This window comes from Aedes albopictus, chromosome 2 (assembly GCF_035046485.1).
Source record: "Aedes albopictus strain Foshan chromosome 2, AalbF5, whole genome shotgun sequence".
Lineage (NCBI taxonomy): Eukaryota > Metazoa > Arthropoda > Insecta > Diptera > Culicidae > Aedes > Aedes albopictus.
In genome coordinates, this window is record NC_085137.1 from 415,746,714 (window position 1) to 415,766,523 (window position 19,810).

Consider the following 19,810-nt stretch of genomic DNA (forward strand, 5'->3'; position numbering starts at 1 on the left):
CTACTGGCGTAGCGAAGTTCGGTTCCAGAAGCGCGCTGTGCGGAATGGGAATCCTGCGCTGCCTGTTCAGAAGCATCCTCGTCTCGTCGTATCCGGTGCAGACTTCCACCATTTCTTCCAGTGAACGAGGCCTCGCTGCTGTGACGATGGCTGCGTAGTTCTCGTTCATGTTCTTCTTCACCAGAAAGAACTTTTCGTCGTCTGGAATTGGTGGATCGACAAAGCGGAAAAGCGCTGAGATATCTCGGTAGAACTTCGCAAAGGATTCCTCCCTTCCTTGAAATCGAAAGCTGGCTTCCAGACGCAGAATTTGGGAGTATCCGCTGGGCATGAATTCCCTTCTGATCTCCCGCTTGAACTGGTCTCAAGTCCGCAACAGGTTCTGCGACGTTGCTCGTGAGTACCAGTCGATTGCGTCCTCCTGGAGTAGATGCTTGATCGAACTCAGGAGTGTGGCGTCGCTCATGCCTTCCGACCTCGCGAATGTCTCCACGCGATCTAGGAACACGTTGAGTGATGTAGTGTCCTTCTCGCCGCGAAACTTGAAAGGCCAGTTGTGCACCGCCTTCTGTATTCGGCGATCGTCCGCTCGTTCCGGTGCTGGTCGATCTCGCCGGATTAGCCGCTCCAGGTCGTCTCGCATTCGATAGTTTTCTTCACGCGTCCGCTGTTCTCTTTCCTGCATCTCCGCTATTCTCGCTTGCAGCTCCTGAACTTCTCGTGACTGTGCTTCTGGGGCTGGACGGTTCCATGTTTCTCGCTCCCGGGGAAGATAGGGAGGCGGTGGTGAGGTGTTCCGTTGTCTAGGCTGTGTCTCCCCTGCGTCTTCGTTGTCTAGCGCTCGGAATGAACTAGAGAACAGCAATCCTCGTCCTTGTCCACCGGAGAAAGACGTCACTGGTGGTGGTGTGGTTTCTTGCCTGGAAGCGTCGCCCCGTGGCGTCCGTTTCGCCACCTACTGCTCCTTCCTCTCCACCGTTGTTCCTTCGTATGGCTCCGGTTGACGTTGCTTGACTGACTACACTTTCACTTCTTGGCACACCGTTCACTACACTTGTCCCGTTCACTTTATTTAGAAGCACGTCGACATGCACTGACAGCATTGCGTGAGTTTCCCGCAGTTCGTTTGGAGGACGGATCAACAGTAATCGATCACAATAGTGGTAAAGACGTGTTCGTATTTGGTTTAAAGTTACACTGTCAGCTGTACGGATGGCCGCTTCTGCGCCAATGTGCAGCTGGTGAACTTGAGATTCACATTGCTCTAGGTTGGATTGTGTGCTCATGACATGGTCTGAGCTAGCAGGCTTACTATCTCTCAAGGACTCTTCTTGTATTAGGGCCTTGAGGCGAAGAACTTTGCCTCTATGTGTAGTGGGTCCAAGGTTTACTACGTGGCGTAAAGCCAACTCGTAGTTTACTTCTTCATCAGTCAAATGGGTAAAGTCCAATTTTATTTCGAATTTAATGCGTAAGGGTTAAAATTATATTGGTTATCGTAGGCCGGATAACCAAAAAGCACAAAAACCAAAAAATTTTGATCACAAACCAAAAAATCGCTGAACGGTAGTTTAAATGTGGATTTTCAGTTGGACGCCAGTGTTGCAAGTTCCCCGGTAGCGGTAGAGCCAAACTACCTTATCGAGAGGGTCTACAGTCACAAACACTGTAAGGCTAGAGCGCAACAAGAAAATCGCAAAACTCAAAATTCATTTTTAATTACATATATTGGGGATCATTATGTCCTTCCTACCCCTATCTCATCCTAGCTAGCTGATATGTCACCCCTATACAAAATTGTACTTAACTTAAGGGTCGGTACTCACGGTACCGTTCGTACGCCATCGCCACCCGCTCGCTTCGGCATGCCCGCTTATCTCCTTCCAATCATCCGTGCGCTCCGGCAGTGGTCGGACTCTTCCTTTGACACCAAATGCTTCCGCAGCCGTTCGTGCGTAGACCGACGTGTTCGTCTGGACCAGAGGTCGCTTCCCGCTGCCCACTTCTACGCTTTCCTCGGACCTGGACTGACCACCGCTTCTGCTGCTCTTGGCTCGGCTTTCCGCCTCCAAAGCACCGGAGGTACCGGTTGATGCTCGTGCCACAAAACCGAATTCCGTTTGATGATTTGCCGCGACACTCGGCCTGCAGCTCAATGTCACACCAAGGTCCGGTGCGAGGTGAATGAAAGTGAGGACTGACAGCAGTGTAAGGAAAAAAGCCCCAGAAAGTTGCAGGAGAATTTTTAGTTGCTGATGCTGTCTCAGTTTCGCCGTCTCACTCACCCTTGGCGGGGCTTTTCCCAACGACGGAATCCCGTCCTGCCACGAAAGTGATGAAGTCTTTTCTGTCTGGTTCCCGTCACTTCAGCCTCTTCCGGACCGCTCCAAATCACTGTAAAAAGACACGTAGGTTAGGTCGATTGTCGACCGCCCTCTTGTTCGGCAACTCATCTCGCGAAGCCTTTTAGCGGTGTCTTCCGGCTGGAGCTCTTTTCGAACCTGTGATTCGGATGCGTCTTTTACGAGGATTTACCTTAATTGCTTGCTAATTCGTCACGGCGACGGTTCCCCGCAGCCCGTTTATCACCACGGCGTTGCCGTCAGCTTCTCCGGTGGACACTTTTCACCCTTTAACTTTTCTTGGGTCAGTTCTTTTTCACTTTTGGGACCCACTAAACGTGGCGTCCAATTTTGACGACTGTGCACAACCGAATGACCGCTTCGTCATCTTCTTTCTTCTTCCGATGAAAGATGTGTTGGTGTTGATGCCGTTGATGTGCCAAGTGTCGAGTCGGATGACAGATGTGGCTGTCGGACTTGTTTTGTCGGTATTGAACGAAGGGTGTCTCGATGGTGGCGGTTGGGTGGCGGACTCTGTATGTGATTTCACATGTTTACATTTTATTGGGGTTTTTTATCTCCTTGACTTTTATCGTTCTATTATAACTCAACTTAAACGTAACACCTTTTTGTATCACTTCTAATTTACGAACCTATTTTTGAAATCTCTAAAAATCGATGAAAACTCATTAGTTTCGTGAATACATTTCTGCTGAAGTATCAATTATATTGTTTAGTTGCTGTTATCACTTTGAATACCTAACAAATGAGGCTATTTATCATAAAAAACGATGAATGTTCCAAAAAAAGCCTTTAGTCCCAATTTACCCTACAACGAGCTTAGTTTTTTTTTTCAACGTGTTGTATAAAATGCAACAGCACGCCAACTAAATGTTTGAGGACAAAGTGTCTACTAACTGGAATTTTCGAGTAATTTTAACATCAATTAGGGAATATTCGATTACACCAACGAACCTAACCTCAAAATGACTGACTACTCTCAGGTCATTTTACGCAGTTTGCAAGGATTTTTTTAGTTTATCTACGGCAGTACGAAGCTGAGAGAAAAAACGTCAAATTAAATGGGGCTTGTTGTACGAAATTTCCGGTCAAGGAAAAAGAATGCACTGAATGGAAATCACTTGAGCGGTTCCGTTTGAGGTGCATACCTAGCATTAAGTAATTTTGTGCAATGTTAACATTAATATTTTCGATACAGCGAAACAAGCGAAAAATAAAATGATTTTTGTGATGAATGTGACCTAAAGCTGGCCAACTGCCTGCACTGTCACGTGAATAGTCTGAATCTGGGAGATCGAATAACTACACAGAGGTAATTTTTCCCCATCTAAAATAAGGGTGACAAGTTTAAATGTAAGAACTTCCGGGCGATCATAATTCTGAATGACGCCTACAAAGCGCTATCACAGATCATCTTCCGTTGTCTTTGACCTAAAGACTACTTTAGTAAAGTAAATGGCCTGGTGAGAAGTTATCAAGCTGGCTTCGTTGATGGCCGTTCGACAACGGACGAGATCTTCAATCCTACAAAAATGCCGCCAATACCAGGTCCTAATGCAACATCTGTTCATCGACTTCAAGACGGCGAATCGAATGCACAGTATCAAACGCCTAGAGCTATGGGAAACAATGGACCAGAACGACTTCTCCGGGAAGCTCACTAGACTGATCAAAACGACGATTAACGGTGTAAATTAACGGTCTAGTTCGTTCGAATCTCGCCGGGTACTACTACAAGGTGATGGACTCTCATGCCTGTTGTTCAACCTATCGCCCTGGAAGGTGTTATGCGACGAACTGGGCTCATGCACGAGTTGGGTTGGAGCACGATTTTTACGAAATCTAGCCAATTTGTCTGTTTTGCGGATGACAATTAGGAACTATGGCAGGACTGTACGAGCCTAAGACGTGAAGCAGAAAAGTCGGACTGATGATGGTGAACGTGTTGAAAACGAACTATAGTATGCGAGCAAGATGGGTCAGGGGGAAAGATGGGTCAATTTCGATATTTACCTTAGTGTGTATGAAACCGTTTATCTGAGAAAGAAACTAAGCGAGAGTTAGTTTTAATACATTCTTCTTCTTCTTCTTGGCGTAACGTCCTCACTGGGACAAAGCCTGCTTCTCAGCTTAGTGTTCTATGAGCACTTCCACAGTTATTAACTGAGAGCTTCCTCTGCCAATGACCATTTTGCATGTGTATATCGTGTGGCAGGCACGAAGATACTCTATGCCCAAGGAAGTCAAGGAAATTTCCTTTACGAAAAGATCCTGGACCGACCGGGAATCGAACCGGTCACCCTCAGCATGGTCATGCTGAATACCCGTGCGTTTACCGCCTCGGCTATATGGGCCCATTAGTTTTAATACATATAACTTTTTTAAAGATTGACCTCTTCACCAGAATATAAATGTTTCTTGGTAAAATTACTGAATCAAAAGAAGACTTTTAGTGGCATTCTTGAAATATTTATGAGAATTTCTCACTAAATAAGCAACAGATAAGCAAAATTCCACTGAGAAATTTCTTTGGCATACTTTCTGGAACTATTTTACCAGGAAAGCCAATATTTTTTTTTCTGGAGATCGTAATTTTCAACTCATATCCGAGAGCTTCCTCAACTATGCCACAAGCCAAGTGTTCATGAAAACTCAGCAAAGAAATCTCCCATAAAAAAACTATCTTCATACATGACCCAAAAGTGTAGAATTAGCATATGTTAAAATACATAAAAACAAAAACAAAAAAAATACATGATATAATTTCGAATGTTCGCCAGAAAGTTTGTTGGGAATTCTCTCATTCATTAAGAGCTTCTTGATATGTATATATTTAAAATTTCCATATTCAAAAAGAATGTATTCGGATTCTCGTCTAGCAGTCTAACTAGAAAGATTTTTTAGGATTCTTTTTAAAAATTCCAAAAAAAAAACGACAATAATCGTTACAAAGGAGTGTATCGGAAATTAACTGTAAATGTTAATAGGAGCCTTAAAAATAATCTATTCGAAATAAACATAAATTTATTTTTGGAGATACTATATAAATCTTTGAAAAAAAAAGAATGACGGTTCTGATTTTCTAAAAATAATCATTTAACTTGGACTTTTATCTCAAAGATTGCACACATGTTTTTAAAAATGTACTCCTTCTAAAAATTTGAAATTGCGAAAATTGTGGGAAAATATTCAATTTTTTTTTCTTTTCCAGAATGCTCATGACATAGGATTTTTTTTAAGAAAAATTTCCTTCGCATTTCTTAAAAATTGAAAACGGCCATTTTTTTGGAAACCCTTTCTCATGCGTCTCCAAAGAACGATTACGCAAATAAAAAATACATAAAGTTAATTTTTTTTTTCAATGGCCATGTATTTAAATTTATTGAAGAGGTAGTTTTAGCAGAGAACGAAATTTTATAACCTGTGAAGATATTCAAAACAGGGCGTCAAAGTTCAACCAAAAGTAGGTGTTTTTTTTAGATATATCAGCAAACTTATGTGGCTCTGCCAGATTTTGGGCCGCTGAATCCGAATCCGGGCTCAGATTTGCTCCAGAGCACGTCACAATTTTGAACTATACCTCAATTTATAGGGCAAAATATGCGATTTTAGGCTTTTTCGACTGCAAGCCATTAAGCATGGAAATATTTTTTTGAAGCAACCAAAAGGTATTTTTTTCAATTAACATCTAATGTTAGGACGCTAATATAGATGTCAATCGCCCAATTTACTTTTTGATTGCATCAAAAAAAATATTTCCATGCTTAAGGACAGACTTGTTAGAATCCCAAAATGGCCGCCACAATGGCCGACTTTGGCACCTACTCACGATTTCGAAAGCACAAATCTCTTCGTAAACAAAGCCAGCGCACCTGAGCTTCTTATTTTAATATTATTACAAGTGAGCAAGAAGAGAATAATAAAATGCACTGTTGTTTGAAGCTTGCTTCTTGAGATTTGTGCGTCTGAAGTTCTGATGCACTGTTGAAGCGGGATTTCAAGACGTTTGTCCTTAATGGCTTGCAGTCAAAAAAGCCCGAAATCGCATATTTTGCCCTATAAATTGAGGTATAGCTAAACATTGTGACGTGCTGGAGCAAATCTGAGTCCGGATTCGGATTCAGCGGCCCAAAATCTGTCAAAGACACATAAGTTTGCTCTTGAGAGAAAAAAATGTTGCGCTGTGTAATACTAAACGTTTTCCAAATTTCTTCAGGCTTTTCCAAACTATATTGTGAAGATTTGATAGAAGAATCAGAATGAAAAGACCAACCATGCTTCGAGATAGAGCATTTTGAGCATTTACAGTTAATTTTCGATACATTACTTACACACCACCAACGATTAAGCATATTTTGACCCAGTATTTCAAAGATCAAAGACACCATACTATTATTTCTTTGTACTATATTGATGGATTTCAATCATTGTAAAATCGCCCCCCTGGTTAGTACGAGATTTTCAGACAGACACTTTCTTAATCGGTTTGAATTAGGGTAAACAGGTATAATATGCCCCCCTTAAGCAGAAATGGCAATATATCTACAACTGGTGCCTTATTCCATCTATAATTGTCTACTGCAAATCGTTGTTCCTAAAGCCAGTGAAGTGCTGCATGCGAACTTCGCCTTTGGAGGGACGGCTATGGAAGCTTTGAAACATTTTTCGAAAACGTTCCAAAATTTGCCTTTTCAAAACAAACGGGGCAATACGCCCCATCAAAAGAAAAACGTCCAGCCCCGTGATAAAATTTTCCCAGGGGATAATTCCACCACATGCTTATCCTAGGAGGGTCTTTTAACAAGTGTTTAACTGCATAAAAGTTGCAGCATAATACAAGCGAACAGATCTAGCTTCGTTTACAATCGAGTCAGCTTACAAGAGGTAAAATATTACGCCAAAGGCCTCGATTTCAGACTTTTTGATATTTTTATTGCTTTTCTATACCAATCAACTAATGGATCAGCTTGATGGCAATTATTCTTCAATATTTATGATTTCTAATCGATCACGCATGCGAAAAGCGCTAAAATCGCAAGAAAATGAAGGGGGGCGTTTTGCCCCGGTGGGGCGCATTATGCCCTTTTACCATACGCACCAGTGTACAGCATATGCCGAAACGCCCTTATAATCATAAAGTTGTACCCTTGGTTATACCTCAATCAGGGGAAACCGAATCGTTCAACTAGTATTCTACCTTCTCTCACCGTGATCACCCTTACTCATCCTGTGTTTCTACGTTATTCGCGTTGACGAAGCCGTTTTCGTCGTGACCGGCCATCATCATCAACCATCGACGTATGGATTGGGTACAGAAAAAAAAACATCTAAATGAGTTGAGCAAAACGGTTACACACCAATAACTATACATAGGGTATCGCGCCACTTGGGCGGTGACTTCTATATTCGTCTGTTTTCCACTATAACTCAGTCAATTTTGAGCCAATTGACTTAAAATGTTGTACACGGATAGATACTATGCCTATCTCACCACATTCCAAAAGTTGTGTCAATTGGTTCAAATTCGACTGAGTTATAGTGGAAAACAGACGAATATAGAAGCAACCGCCCAAGTGGCGCGATTCCCTACTTCTCTTCCTCTTAATCTCCCTCCATACATTTCACTGCGCGACCAACGCTATATAATGTATGATTAACACCTACACAGATTACATACATCTGTGTCCAAAATATACCCCCAGCGAATCTGGGAAGTTTGTTGGTCCGCTGAATTATCACAAGAAGAGAAAAACCCACAGTTCTGAGGTTGATAACAACATTTACAGATATGTGTAACAAAATAACTCTATGTCAATATCATAATAACATCAAGAATGAAAGAAAAAAACAACAAATGCTGAATAATCAGTCCCTGAAAGGGAGGCTCGTGCGTGACCATGCACCTCCTTATTCAAAACTATCCAGATCAAGTGTCTTGATGTACTCGTCGATCTTCTGCTTGAGTTTACCGTTTTCCACCAGCTCGTCGGTGGACAGCTCCACGTTGGTCATCGGGGATACGATTTTCTCGCGGCTGAACCACTCCTCGATGGCCGTGCGCTCGTACGTGAACCCGTCTGGGAAATGAAGAATGAAAGTATGAAAAATTAGTTCAAACATTGTTTTTCAAAAAACTATAAGATAGGATAACTACTGGAAAATCCTCAGAGAATTTTATTTAACAGGGAAAAACCTGGAATACTCAGGAAAACAATATTTTTACTCCTAAATAGGCTAGTTCATCTCGGGACCCACGCTTTACTTCCCTTCCGAAGGAAGAACTCACATTTTGTGAGTTTGTCGGGAGTGGGATTCGATCCCAGGTCCTCGGCGTGATAGTCAAGTGTTCTAACCATCACACCAGGTCCGCTTCACAGGGGAAAATTTTGCACCGATAATAAAACTTTGGGTCTATGAATAAAAAATAGCTAACTTTACTACTTGTGGATCTACTCTGAAGTAAATTCCACAGAGTTTACAATATTTTTGGTATAACCCTTTTGTGACGAACCAGCACAATTGTGCTGTTGAGCGGTAACAGTTTTGCATATTTTTTTCATTTGTTATACTTTGTTTTATGTGATGTAAACTGTTTCAATAATTCAGCCATTACTTATACATACTTGTTTGTGTGTAAACAAACTTTTGTTTACATTGCCTGTGATTTACCACAACAAGGTAAATAAAAAGTGGGTAAAAACCGTAATACATGAAAAAGTTTTATCTGTCACATATTTATTGTCTCCGATTTATCTAAGTAGCCAAAGCTAGAAATCGAAAGATAAAGAGTAGTTCTTTCAAATGAGGATAAATAATTGTTGCTTTTTGGGAAATTTAAGATTTCTGGAGAGCCAAAGTTGAGCAATTTGTATGGAAATTTCACTTTTTTGCGCTCCGTCCCGAAAGGGATAAATAAAGAATTTTTCGTATATGTAGTGTTTACTTTTTCCGTATATGAGATTTTACTACATGTTTGTATTGACCACTTTCAAAACATAGTTTTTTTTCGTAATACTGAAGCCTGTGAAGAAATTAAAGATACCTCCGGATGATTGTTTGAAAAGCAAGTTAAATTAAGAAGGAATCTGGAGAAGGGATTTCTTACAACAGACGCGTCTGTAGATTTTCATGCCATTTTTCCTAGTATTCCTTCTTGAATTCCTCCTAGAATTTTTTTTCGGGTTCCTATCGGCAGTTTTACAAGATCCGAACAATTCTTTTCGAGATTTTTGAGGATTCTTTTTCGGAGTTCCTCCTGCCTTTTGTCCACAGAAATTTTCGTGGGATTTCTTCCAGAATTTATCTCGATCGAATTCTCCACAAACCATCAATTTCTCTCAGAACATGTCTCAGATGTTGTCGCTCCTGGTGTTTCTCTTGGGATTCTTCTTGAAGATTTTCATCGATTCCTTCCGGTATTCCTCTTGGGACTTCCTCAGCAGATCTTCCCGGAATTTCTCCCAAATTTTCTACAGGAGTTATTCCTGGAATCTCTACTAGAGCTTCTCCAAGGATTTCTTCAGAAGTTTTTCACGAATTTTCTGCAAAAATTCCTCCCGCGATTTCTTAAGCATTTATGACTAATATAATCAACTTTTAAAAACTTTTGACTTAACTAGAAATTCTTACCACGGAAGAAAATTATAACGATTACATTACTTTTCTAATATAACACCACGGAGACGAACCAGCCTCGGGCTGACAGTCTCGATAATAAAGATAAAAAAATATAACTCCAAATTATCCAAAACTTTAACATCGTTTCAAAAGTTCGCTTAAATTCCCTTTAACCTTCGAGCAGTTGCGCCTTTGACTACCTGCAATGGCATTACGTTTACGCTGTGCATCAAAAGCGTGTATTTTTCATGGTGCGTGTACTGAGTACACGACGCGACCGCTCCACTAAGGGAATTCAGGCGGTCAAAAATCGAAAATCGACTTTATTCAATTTGAGATTTAGTTTCGGTAGTTGAAAGTAGACCTCTTTTGGACCAGTAAAGTCTAGAATATTAGTTTGCTAATCCCTATACCTATCGAGATATTGGCAGCAGAACGAGACTATTGTCAATTTTTGATAAAATGAATGATATGTTAAATGATAAATGTTAAACTTTTAACCAGGACCAGGACGCGCCATCAAGCAACCGAAACTGCACCGCGCTCGCGCTGTATACGAAAAGCGAGGTTTTTTGGTAGTGTTGTACTTTTTACAACAGCGCGCGCGCTGAAGGGTTAAAGTAGTTTCTAAAAGCTTGCTTATAAACCTTTCGAATGACGTATCAGACTTAGAAATGTTGATTGTAAAACTATTAAATGATGCCACATTAAAAAAAAATCAAATTTTCCTCATACAAACCGTTTCATACAACAAAAGTTTCGCAAAGTTTCGCTTCGGAACTACTCCAATGCTTTTGTTTAGGATCCATGGGAGACATTGAAGTCAAATTTGGTTGCTACTAGCTGCTATTCTGCAATTCCAATCAAGTTGTCGGTGATGATTGAGATATTGCAATATAAAATCACCCTATTGGCGATTAAATACCTCTGGGGAAACATTTGGTCGTCATGGCCGCTTTTCTCGGTGGATCAATCACACTCTCTCTCTTCTTGGCGTAACGTCCTCATTGGGACAAAGCCTGCTTCTCAGCTTAGTGTTCTATGAGCACTTCCACAGTTATTAACTGAGAGCTTCCTCTGCCAATGACCATTTTGCATGCGTATATCGTGTGGCAGGCACGAAGATACTCTATGCCCAAGGAAGTCAAGGAAATTTCCTTTACGAAAAGATCCTGGACCGACCGGGAATTGAACTCGTCGCCCTCAGCATGGTCATGCTGAATACCCGTGCGTTTACCGCCTCGGCTATATGAGCCATGGATCAATCACAGTAGTGTCTAAATCTGGCCTTGGATTTCTTAGCGAAGCATTTCGTAAAGGAATCCATTTTAGCCCAGGGCTAAAAATCTCGTTAATACAGATAAAAAAAAGGAATCCATTTTGTAAGTAGGAACATAAATTCTTATACACGGATAAACGCCTAAAAGTATGCAATATCCTTGTAATTTCATGATGTTTGAAACTGTCGTGTTGAAACAAGCTGTTGAACATGTTTTTCATATATTTAAGTCATAAACCCTACGAATAGGCGTAAGACATTATAAAATTGTCGCGAAAATATGTTTGGCCACCTGCGTTCCCGGGTTAATTGAATTGAATATAAATATGTTTTGACGGAAATAAACAAAATAGTCGGCAATAACATGAAAAAAGTAATGCGATGCATTTGAAAAAATAGACCAATTTAGTTAAAAACCATAAAATAAATGAAATTGTTATAACTGTTTTTCTTAAGTTCAGTCAAACGTTTTTCAAAGCTCATTATATGAGTCAAAAGTGGTCAAAATTTCATTGTACTCGGTTCATTGAAACCGGAGATATAAACAGCTCAAAGTTGGCTGAAACTTCGTGTCAACTAGTTGACCAACTTACAGTGAAAATTTGAAAATATTCGGTGAACTTTTCGAAAAGTTACAGATAGTTAAACATTTTTTAAAAAGTGAAAATTTTGCCTGTCCCTACGTATTTGATCGTGTCCCAAAAATTAAGTCAATCGGTTTGAAATTGAGTAAGTTATAGCAACAAGTGCTCAAAATAGGTCCACCTGCCCAAATGGTCCCAGACCCTATTTATCAGTTTTCAAATAGGCCCAGTAGCCTTAGGCAACGTTATTTTGTATAACGGGTATGACTTCTGTTACGAGTGTAAATCTGAAATTCTGCTACTTGGAGTAGTTTGGTTGATCCGGAACTTGCCAAATTAATTTTGGAATGGTTCGTACAATTGCAAGGGGTTCATAGATAATAGTTGGACAACAGTCCTTTGCGAATATAACTATATTGCAGTATACTGTACAGCTGTGGCTGCTAAGGACTAAATTCCAGGACAGTTTGGACAACCCGGAATGCTCTAAAAGTATTAAGTAATATCTATTAGTCTTCCAGTAGGTCCGGTCACCATAGTTGATTAGTAGCGTTACTCTGTAAAATGGTGTTCAGGATGTTCCAGAATGTCAATAATGTGTCAACCCCAATTACCCATATTTTTTTTCAAATGCATGAATAGGTTCACAATAACTTTGCAGAGTTCACTTTTAATGATCTTTTGGTTTCATACAGCTATTTTTTATTTGGAGTCATCAAAAAGGGAATTTTGTGCATAAAATTAAGTCAGGGTTTTAATGAGGAAACTTAGTTCGCGAGAATAGGTCTTGCTCCTAAGAGTTTGAGTTGGGGCCAAGGGCGTTTCCAGGAAGTTCCCAGAGAGCCCAAAATAAGGGGGTTCTAAGGGGCTTCAGGGGCGTTTCAGGAGGTATCAGCAGCCTTTGAAGGCGTTCTAAAAGACCTCTTGAAGCGCCCCCAAGACCCTTGGAAACCCCCTGAGACCCTCTGAAACGCTCCTGAGATTTCCAAGTACCCCTCTAAAACTTTCTAGAGACCTCCAAGTATCCATCTGAAATCGTTTGAGAGATTCGTACACCACTAGTTTAGAGATGTTTTAGCCTTGCACTGCGATTTACGTGGGGTATCTTGGAGTCGGTAAACACTACAACGCTGTTGAAGATCTGTCATCAAAAAGTATCGTTTTTTTGATTAGTACGCAAAAAATTTTGCTTCGGTTTTGTCCTCAACAAAAATTTTCGAGATCTTGTCAATATTTGGCTGAGTCCATGTTTTGGCTGAGCCATTGAGCGTTATTTTTAATCGATCGTTTGAGCAGGCGAAATTTCCTAATTTATGGAAGCAATCATTTATGTGCCCAATTTTCAAAAATGGTGACCGACGTAATGTTGCAAACTACCGTGGAATAACAAGTTTATCCGCATCTTCAAAGATTTTTGAGATAATCGTAAGTGGAGCTATGTTAGATCGTGCAAAGAATTATATTTCCTTCGACCAGTATGGTTTCATGCCAGGAAGATCCGTGACATCAAACTTGTTGAATTTCACTTCCAAATGCTTAGCTTCCATGGAAGCCAAAGCACAAGTGGATGTTGTATATACAGATTTGAAAGCCGCATTTGATAAAATTGATCACCAGATCCTCCTCCATAAACTTTCTCGACTTGGGTTTTCCTTGAGACTGGTTACTTGGCTGAGTTCATACCTTACAGAACGAGTTCTACGTGTGAGGCTTAACAACATTATTTCGTCACCCTTCTCAAACAAATCTGGAGTTCCACAAGGAAGTAATTTAGGGCCATTATTGTTTGTTTTGTTTTTTAATGACGTCTCGTTGCTTTTTGATGACGGTTGTAAGCTAGTTTATGCTGATGACTTCAAACTGTTTCTTGAGGTGCGATCTGTTGATGATTGTTTGCTTCTGCAAAATCGACTTCAACTGTTTGTTGATTGGTGCCATAGAAATAAATTAGTCATCAGCGTAGCAAAGTGTCACGTAATCTCGTTTAATCGCCTCGATAGTCCAGTTTTGTTTGGCTATAATATCAATGGAACTATTCTGACAAGAACTGCTGAAATTTGTGATTTGGGCGTCCAACTAGATGCAAAACTAGCGTTCGATTGCCAACGATCCATGATTGTTTCAAAAGCCACGCAACGTTTAGGCTTTATCCTCAAAATTGCCAAAGATTTTAACGACCCACATTGTCTCAAGACGTTATATTGCTCGCTTGTACGTCCAATTCTTGAAAATGCCTCTATTGTATGGTTTCCGCATGAGGTATCATGGTGTTTGCGGATAGAAAGAGTTCAGAAACGTTTTGTTCGAATGGCGTTGCGAAGCCATGGCGAGATCCAGTTAACCTACTGCCATATCCGGCGAGATGTCAATTGCTTGGTTTGGACACACTAGAACGTCGGCGAAAAATTCAGCAGGCTGTGTTTATCGCAAAACTTATAAATGGGGAAATTGATTCTCCAGAGCTGCGAGCGATGCTCAACTTCCGGATTCCTAGTAGAGAGCTGCGATACTCAACCCTGCTTGTGCACAGATTCCACAGAACCTTGTATGGCTACAATGAGCCCATCGCCGCATGTATTCGGACATTTAGCATTGTGGAAGATCTGTTCGAGTTTGACGAGCCGTCCAATCGTTTTGCAAACAGAATTCGACGATCTGGTTTACTTTAATATTAGATTGGTTGTGTACTGTAAGTACTGTAACGTGACAAGTGTTGTTTATGTTTAAGATTAAGTTAAGTAAATGTGTGTTTTAACAGTTTATGTAGACCTTAAGGTCCGATGAACTTAAATAAATAATAAATAAATAAAAAAATATCTGTTACCAGTTGGGAGACAGCGTAATTGGCGCGCCTTTTTTGTTGTTTTTTACATCTATTTTTTTGTTCGACAATTTTCTTCTCTGCCCTGGAACCCCCTGAAACCCTCCTGAGACTCGCTGAAACACCCCTGAGACCCCCTGAAGTACCCTAGAGTTCGTCTGGAATTCTCCAGAGACCCCTTGAGATCCTCTGAAACCTCCTGCAACGCCCTTGAGACCTCCAAGTACAACTCTACCAGTCTTCCCACAAACTTGACACATGTTCAACTTCTGTACGTTTTCTCGCACTTGAGTTGAACATTAAACGCCAAACATCGGAGTACCCGTGTTTGCTACCGTACTCCGTACCGAAGAGTACTCAAGTACAAAACTTGTGTACGTACAGAAGTACAAAACGAAAATCGATCCGAGCACAAACCGAGAATGAAACCCGAAGCGGCGTTCGGATTGGCAAACGATTGGTGCCGAACTGTCAATCGTCGTTCGAGAAAGTTCTTTTTTGCACGATTGCTTCCCACTTCGTTTCGCACAGTACACATGTACTGTACATATGTTCGAACATGTGTTTGAAACGAACTTTGAACATAAGTACACGTTTGGGTACTGATTTGTGTGTTGCGGTACGAACGCACAGTCAGAGTACAGGCGGAGTATAAATACAGCAGTACTTAGCGAGTTTGGTGTTCGTTTGGGAAGACTGCTCTAAACCCTCATGGGAACCCCCGAAGCATTCCTGAGACTCCCTAAAAACCCCTCAGATCCCCTGAATCTGGCAAAATTTTGTCAATGTTTTTGTGTTTCGCACTCCTGAGACCTCCAAGTACCCCCCCCCCCTGAAAACCCATGGAAACCCCTGAAACACCATTGAGAATACCTAAAACCTCCCTGAGGCCCCCTAGAACGCGCCTGTGACCCCCTGAAACTCCTCTGCAATTTGATTTCCCCAATAATCGCGTTCTGGTCGTTGTCATAGTTATCTTTGCTGGGTTTCCTATGCATATGGGACTGTTATGCGAGTGGGGGCAGTATTAGTCCTGTCCTACTTCATGAAACAGGACTATTGATTCTGAACTGAGAGTTCTGAATAGCTCTCTCTCTTTTTATTCAGGACCTGAAATTACATGTGCATACAAATAATCTGCATAAAAAAGTGGCTTTAGTGTATATGCAACGTATTCATACTCCAATAGAAAAAAATCTGTTCCTAAATCAATTTTTCATTGAAAGTTTTACAAACCAAAGTCCGTCCAAGACGTCAAACCTACCTTCGGCGTAGACCGGTTCCCTCATAATCTCATGTGTGATCGGACAAATGAATTCCAGCGGAATGTCCGTGGTCTTCGATGCCAGCTTGAACAGCAACGACCGGATCCCGGTGATGTGTGAATCGATCGTCAGATTGTTCGTCAAATCCCAGATGATTACCGAGCGGTCGTTCGACCCCGACGCAATAACCGTCGAGTCACTGTTGATGGCCAAACAGTTTACGTAGCGTGAGTGCTCCGAGAGCGTTTTGATGCACGTTCCCTGTTGGTTCCAAATCTTAATGGTCTTATCGAGGCTGCATGATATCAACAGCGTACCGGTGCTGTTAAACCTGCCAACAAAAGAGGGCAACGGAAATTTAGGCCACCGACACCCATTAGACAATGAACAAGCTCGTTCAATTCACTATATGCGAGATTGGAATCGATTGAACGGACAAGTACACTGTATTGTATCGCCCGCGCCGGCTGATAAGAGCGCTCGCTAGCTGTTTGGCTGCTTGGGGCATCAATCGAACGGTATTTGCCTACCTCACACATGTCACCGAACTGCCGTGGGCTGCAATGGTCTGCACGCAGCTGGCGTTCATCACCGCGGTGCTGTAGATTGTCGACTGGCCGGCAAAGTGCTCCTGAGGTGTGGTCGGAATCAATCGCGACTTCCGACTGCGGTCCACGTTGGCAGGAATGTAGAAAAGGCGCCAGATCTTGATGAAATGGTCCGTGCCGCACGTGGCCACCGTGTAGATGATCGAAAAGTTATCGGCGGCTGGGTGAAGAGTGGGTCAGTTGAAACTCCATGGTTTTTCGATAAGGATACTTACGATCAGTATGTACGACTTTGCAAAAGTCTGCTGATAGAACGCCCATGTCGTGAGCAGCATCGATGGAGCAGTCCGGTTTCGAAATTTCGGCTACAAAACGACAAGTAAAAGAAAAATTAATTCAAAGGTCGGTGTAAAATTATAAAATCAACTTGTTCTGCAAAGCTGTTGGTTCTACAGTTTAAAAATTTGAAGAACATAATGAATTTGTATTGAAGAAGTACCAACAAATTTCACTTTTTAATATGGACAAACTTGTAAAAAACATATTCATACTTCTTACGTCCTCCTATTTCTATCTTTATCTATCAATAACTGTCCGATTCTTGAAGCAAATTCAAATGAAAATACTCCTGAAAATTGTATTGGTGTGTATCAGGCAGAATCTGTAGACAAAATAACATGAAAATACAAACTTCTGGTTAGTTTCGGAGGAAGTTCAAGCGGAATCCTTTCAGGAATACTAAATACTACGAGCATGTAGGACACGACTTCGTTTAATCTATTCAAAATTTCATAAAATTTATAATAAAATATGGAAAAAAATATACCTAGAAGCCGATGAGGAAAATTTACAAACGTTCATAAGGGAATTTTTATAGGAAATCACTTGCATTTTGGCAGAGTTCCAAGAGAAATAAACCAAGGTTCCTGATTCCCACTTTGCATCACTCTGCACATTTGTAGCCACTCAGCAGTGAATAATTGTCGCTTGTTTGTGTGCTTCTTGCTTCTTTTGATAATAGGCTAGAGGAATCGGTTCACCTGGTGTGAATGACGATGAAGCATTTGACACATTCCAGCGTAACGGGACACCGCGAGGAACTAGCTTTCGTGTATAAATGACGTCTGCAATCAAATATAATGTTCATGACCATATTGTTTAACAGGTTTAATAACAAGCTTATTATACAGGGTGTTTGTTTCCGGAGTGCAGATATTTTTAGGGTGAATAGGTCTCCATGAGTTATGAAAAAGTGCCCAAGGAACATGGGGTCGAAAATCACTGCTAAGTGAGTTAATCACATTTTAAGTTTTTTAATTTAGCTCATCTTTGAAACTCTCTATCTACTAAACTATCGGTCGTACCATCAATGTCAACGCTCGAATTGAAAGCTAATGACTTCTACTATCTTAGCCTCTTGGACGTGAACTTTGTAAAATTAGTCTAAAAGGCTTAAATTTTCAAAACATTGCAAAACATGTCGAAAAAAACAGCTCTTTTTCAGACATTTTTGATGATTTTAATATGAAAACAAAACTTCTGTTAAAAAAGTTCTTCTACAAAACACGCACGAACTTGTTCTCTAAAAATGTTTCTTTGACAGCAAAACTCTATCTTTTGTAGATTAGCTAGAAAATGATTTTGAAAATATCGCTCCAAATTGCATCAACACCATGCCAAAATAGTGGTCATCACCCCATCCGTTCGTGCGTTCGTGTGATGTTGCTCTACGGTATGAGGACGACGGCAGCTTCTGGTGCTGCCGTCGCGAACAGAGAACGAGTACGCTCTTTGTCGCGTTGTATCCCCGCCTGTGGAAGATTTCGAGGCGGAGTTTGGCTTCTGCACGGAAAAATATTAAAACCCAAAGAATAAGTTTAAAAAACTCAAATTTGGCTAAACTGCATTTAGTTTTAACTCAAAGTTGGGTTGTTTTCTCCCTCGCCCCACCGCAATGTTGTCGAAAACAAAGAGAGAAGCACCGACGCATCCGCTGCTCTTCCGTGGAAGAAGCCAAATTTGGGTTTTTTTGAGTTAACCCAAATTTGCGTCATTTGAGGCCTCCGTTGGGTGAAAATAACTTACCAGTGGGTTAATTTTTTTGCCGCTCTCAAACGAGAACTACTCACTCACCACTTTCGCTGTTTGACGCAAATTTGAGTTATTCCACGGAAGACCGGGATTGCGTCAAAACAACTTAAATTTGGGTTGATTTGTAGTTCAGTGTGTGCCATATTCAGTTTGACGCGCACTATACACTTCTGGAACTCGATTTGAATAGGTCGTATGTGCTTTTGTCGATTAAAAATTCGATCAGTTGGATTCGCTTATTACAGCGAAAACCGTTGAAATTGAGCAAAGTTGATACATACAGCAGAATCCTCACAAAACAGGCTTTCTGTTCTATCATTAAAAGTTTGCAAAATATCTGCCATATTGCTACAATGACTAAAATAAACTGATCGAATTTTATATCGACGAAAGCACATACGACCTATTCAAATCGAGCACCAGACTTGTTTCGGACGGAGCGAATGCGCTGACAAAAGTGTATTTACAAGAGCATGCCTTTAAATCCTTCGCACTCGTAGCTCTGCTGCGGTGCTGTTCAGATGGGGAGGTCTATGCGTGCGGGAATTTAGAGCATGCACTAGAGAATGCACTTATTAAATGCATTTTCAAATGTATTATGTGTAGCGTTATTCTTCTTCTTATTACTGGTATAACATCCCCAATGGAACAGAGCCTGTTTCTCAGCTCAGCTGATAAACATGCAGCAAAAATTTGCGGGATTTCATGGTTAATAATGCTCATAAGAAATCTGGGAAATAAATTAATCATTTTAGAAGAAGTTGTTGGTTTTTAGAGAACGTTGGGGATTTTTAGGAAACATTGGGGATTTTTAGGGAACAATGGGGATTTTTAGGAGATATTGAGGATGTTAAAGGAAACTTAGGAATCATGAGGGTCTTCATGGGAAATGATGCTTTTGTGAAGTCTAAGCATTAAGTTGGACATTTTAGGAGAAGTTGAGGATCCTTATGGAACATTGGGGATTTTTAGGAGATATTGAGGATGTTAAAGGAAACTTAGGAATCATGAGGGTCTTCATGGCTATTGATGCTTTTGTGAAGTCTAAGCATTAAGTTGGACATTTTAGGAGAAGTTTCCTTTAACATCCTCAATATCTCCTAAAAATCTCCAATGTTCCCTAAAAATCCCCGACTTCTCCTAAAATGTCCAACTTAATGCTTAGACTTCACAAAAGCATCAATAGCCATGAAGACCCTCATGATTCCTAAGTTTCCTTTAACATCCTCAATATCTCCTAAA

At 40.9% G+C, this 19,810-nt stretch overlaps 1 protein-coding gene across 3 annotated transcripts in view; it reads right to left on the reverse strand.

Moving 5' to 3' along the window:
• Positions 1 to 19,810, reverse strand: part of LOC109426813 (WD repeat, SAM and U-box domain-containing protein 1) — a 398,043-nt gene that overhangs the window by 315,657 nt on the left and 62,576 nt on the right. For 2 of the 3 annotated variants that reach the window (XM_062853510.1, XM_062853509.1), the window contains 4 exons: positions 16,753 to 16,842; positions 16,460 to 16,697; positions 15,929 to 16,260; positions 8,123 to 8,440 (listed from right to left, as the gene is read on the reverse strand). In XM_062853510.1, the coding sequence (XP_062709494.1) occupies positions 8,271 to 8,440; positions 15,929 to 16,260; positions 16,460 to 16,697; positions 16,753 to 16,842 (830 nt within the window). In that variant the 3' untranslated portion in view covers positions 8,123 to 8,270. Of the gene's footprint in view, positions 1 to 8,122; positions 8,441 to 15,928; positions 16,261 to 16,459; positions 16,698 to 16,752; positions 16,843 to 19,810 lie in introns of those variants that run through there. The other variant, XM_062853511.1, reaches the window with a different exon arrangement.